This window comes from Capricornis sumatraensis, chromosome 3 (genome assembly GCF_032405125.1).
Source record: "Capricornis sumatraensis isolate serow.1 chromosome 3, serow.2, whole genome shotgun sequence".
Classification (NCBI taxonomy): domain Eukaryota; kingdom Metazoa; phylum Chordata; class Mammalia; order Artiodactyla; family Bovidae; genus Capricornis; species Capricornis sumatraensis.
In genome coordinates this window covers 6,591,053-6,594,158 of record NC_091071.1, presented here as the reverse complement: position 1 = coordinate 6,594,158, position 3,106 = coordinate 6,591,053, and the positions used below count along the sequence as shown (strand labels likewise).

Below are 3,106 nucleotides of genomic sequence, written 5' to 3'. Positions count from 1 at the left end.
CCATTGACTGCCGGGTTCAAAATCTCAGGCCCCTGCTAACCTAGCCTGTCTCCTTCCAGCTGGAGAAGAGTGGGTTCTCAGCTCTCTTCCGCAAAGTGCATAATCGACATACCCTGAACCCTTCTTGGCTCCAAGGACCGTCTCTACCCACCTCCCCAAGCCCCTCCCAGGCCACCCCATCAGGAATGGTTTTGAAGAACGCAAACCACAACTAGTTTACATATCTTGGAAACCTAGACTCTATAGTAGCGGCAGTGGCAGTCACCACCCCCCCAACCCCAACTCAAAAGCAAGAGGCATTAATGCCCAGCACCTCTCCAACCCCTCCTCCTCTGCTTCTGAGAATTATGGTCATGCCAACCCTGCTTGGTCCCTATCCCTGCACCTGATGAGGGGTTTGGCACCTCACATTGTGAAAAGCTGTCAACCCCTGCTCTCTGAGAAAATGCCCTTGGCCGCCACATCTCCTGGGCGGCCCTGCCTGCCTTCTCCCCACCCTTTTCCTCCCCCCCCCACCCCACCACCCAGTCCCTCCCCAGTCCCAGCCCTTTAACTGTCAAGAGGGCGGACCCGAAAGACGTGGATGGTCCCGTTACTGAGGGACACGACCAGGTACCTGCCGTCCACCATGGTGGTCACCCGGGGCTTTTCCAGGCCGTGATAGGCCGTCAGGAAGTCGCCAAGCAGCGAGCCCTTCGGATCAAGGATCACTACCTTGTTGACCTCACGAAGGGTCAGAAAGATGTAGCCTTTCTTATCCACAGACACGGAGCCCGGCTGGCAGCCATGCAGACCGGGTCCCCGGTATTCCCCAACCACCTGACCCAGCCCATCACAGACCACCAAGCTATTCTGCTGCCAATCGGACCCTACAAAATGGCCCTGGGGGCTGGTGGTCAAGAACACCAGCGCCCGCAGGCCCCGGTTGGCCTTGCCCCCAGGGATGAACCGCGTGGCCAAGCTGCCTTCCATGTTGTACACCTCCACGTGTCCGGACACGCTGACCGCCACCCGGTCCCCGCTCGGCATGGCAGCCACAGCGTGGCTGGCCTGGCAGAGGCTCAGCGCCCGGCGCCACTGCACCTCGCCGTTGTGGTTGATGAGATAGAGCCGCGCGGCCGCTGAGAATGCCACGGCGTCCTGCAGGGCGGCCACACTGCATGGGGAGCAGCCCTCGGGCACAGGCACCGCGCCCCTGTAGTCGCCATTCAGAGAGAAGCGCTTTAGGGCCCTGTTCTGCTCATCCGCCACCAGGATCTCCCGGGAGCCAAAGGGACAGAGCCCAGTGATCCGGGGGGCGCGCTTGTCCCCAGGCATCCGGGTGGGGAAGGAACAGAAAAAGATGGGCCTGGGGAGGAGGCCGGAGCCCTCCAGGTTTGGCCCGGGGGCAGGGCTGGGCTCCCGGGAGATGGACTTGAGCCTGCCTTTGAACTTCCTCTTCTTGTTGGACCTGCCGCCCCCCCGGGCCTGGGTTCCTCCATCTTCCTGGGGTGTCTGGGCTCTGCCCTCTTTCGGGGTCTTGGCTCCATCTTCCTCGGGAGTCTCGGCTCTCTCCGCCTTGAGGGGCTGGGCTTCGTCCTCTTGGGGTGTCTGCGCTCTGTCCTGATCGGGGGTCTGAACTCCATCCCTGCTCTGGGGCTGGGTTGCATCACTTCCCTCGCTTCGGGCTCCACCCTTCTCGCTGTCCTGTGGCTGCTGCTCCTCAAAGGAGAGCCTCAGCAGGTGGCAGTTCTTGTCCAGGAGCCCGGGATGCAGTTCCAGCTGGGGCAGCTGGCAGGGAGCGGGCCCAGGCACCCAGGGACAGCCCTGCAGCTGCCGGAGCCGCTGGGCGATCGCCCCCTCCAGCGAGAGGATCTCAGCCTCGCGCCCCAGGCTAAGTACCCGACGGGCAAAGGCGGCCGCCTCCCTGGCCACTTGCTCCCGGCCCTCCAGCTCTCCCAGGCGCTCCCGAGCAGCCTCCTCGGCAGCTTCCACGTGGGCTCGCAGTTGCCCGAGCACCTCCTGCTTCTGGGCCAGGAGGGCCCTGAGAACTCGCTCGGCCGCCTCCTCCACCTGCGTGACCACCTTGGACGCCTGCTCCCGCAGCCGGGCCAAGGCTTCCTTTTCAGCCAGCCGGGTGGCCTCCAGCTCGGCCAGGTTGTTGTCCACGCCGGCCAGCAGCTCCTCGAGGCCGGGCCTCCGGGCGCGCACAGCCTCAGCCAGGGGCAGGCAGGGGTGGTCCAGGTGGGGGTCCAGGCGACACTCTCGGCACAGCAGCTGGGAGCACGGCTGGCACAGGAAGCGCAGGGCCTCCCCCGGGTGCTGGGGACACTGGGCCGCCTGGCGCTCCCGGGCCTCCTCATCGTACCACCCGGCCCTATAGCCCACCAGGTCCACCACCCGATGGCTGTGGGTCTGTCGGGTGCACCGGTGTCCGTCGGCACAGGCCTGGCACAGGTCATCGGCGCAGTCCAGGCAGCGGGCGGTGGCTGGCCCCCCGGCACTGGCGCCCCCCATCAGGGGGCACAGGGCACAGGCCGGCTTCCCTGCCCGCAGGTCGCCACCGGCCCGGGCCTTCACCAAATCCAGGAGTCCGTTGACAAAGAAGTTGGTCTTGAAGGCGGCCACGCCCGCGGGCGGCAGGGGCACAGACTCGCGGCACTCAGGGCATCGGAGGCGGCCGCCCTCGGCCAGCTGTGCCAGGCAGTCCTGGCAGTAGGTGTGCAGGCAGGGCAGCGTTTTGGGCACCTGCAGTTGCTCCAGGCAGATTTTACAGGCCAGGAAGTCGCTGCTCAGGGCCTCCAGGAGGGATGGTGAGGAGCCCTGGGAAACCATCCTGCAAGCAAGAGGTCGAGGGCACTCCTGAAGTGGCCGTCCTCTGTCCTCCCACCTCTGCCCCATACTCAAGCCCCACCAGGTCTGGGGTCTCACCTGAATGGCTGGGTATTTTCTTGTCGTCTCTGGAGCTAAAGAACCGCCTCCCTCCTCCGTACACACGTTCAGAAATGTGAAAAAGTAAAAGCTGCCTTCGCGCGTGTCAGGCCCTGTGAGATCGGAAGAGATCAAGGGGCCAGGCCTTAGAGAGCCCATGGGGTAATGATGGGTGCCCCTGCCCGCCTGCCCGCCT

General features: G+C 64.8%; 1 protein-coding gene across 1 annotated transcript; it reads right to left on the bottom strand.

Annotated features, from left to right (window-relative positions):
* Window positions 1-549: 549 nt before the first annotated feature.
* Window positions 550-2,814, bottom strand: TRIM56 (tripartite motif containing 56). The gene has a single exon (XM_068969523.1). The coding sequence runs from the start codon at window positions 2,812-2,814 to the stop codon at window positions 550-552; it is 2,265 nt and encodes a 754-aa protein (XP_068825624.1).
* Window positions 2,815-3,106: the final 292 nt, after the last annotated feature.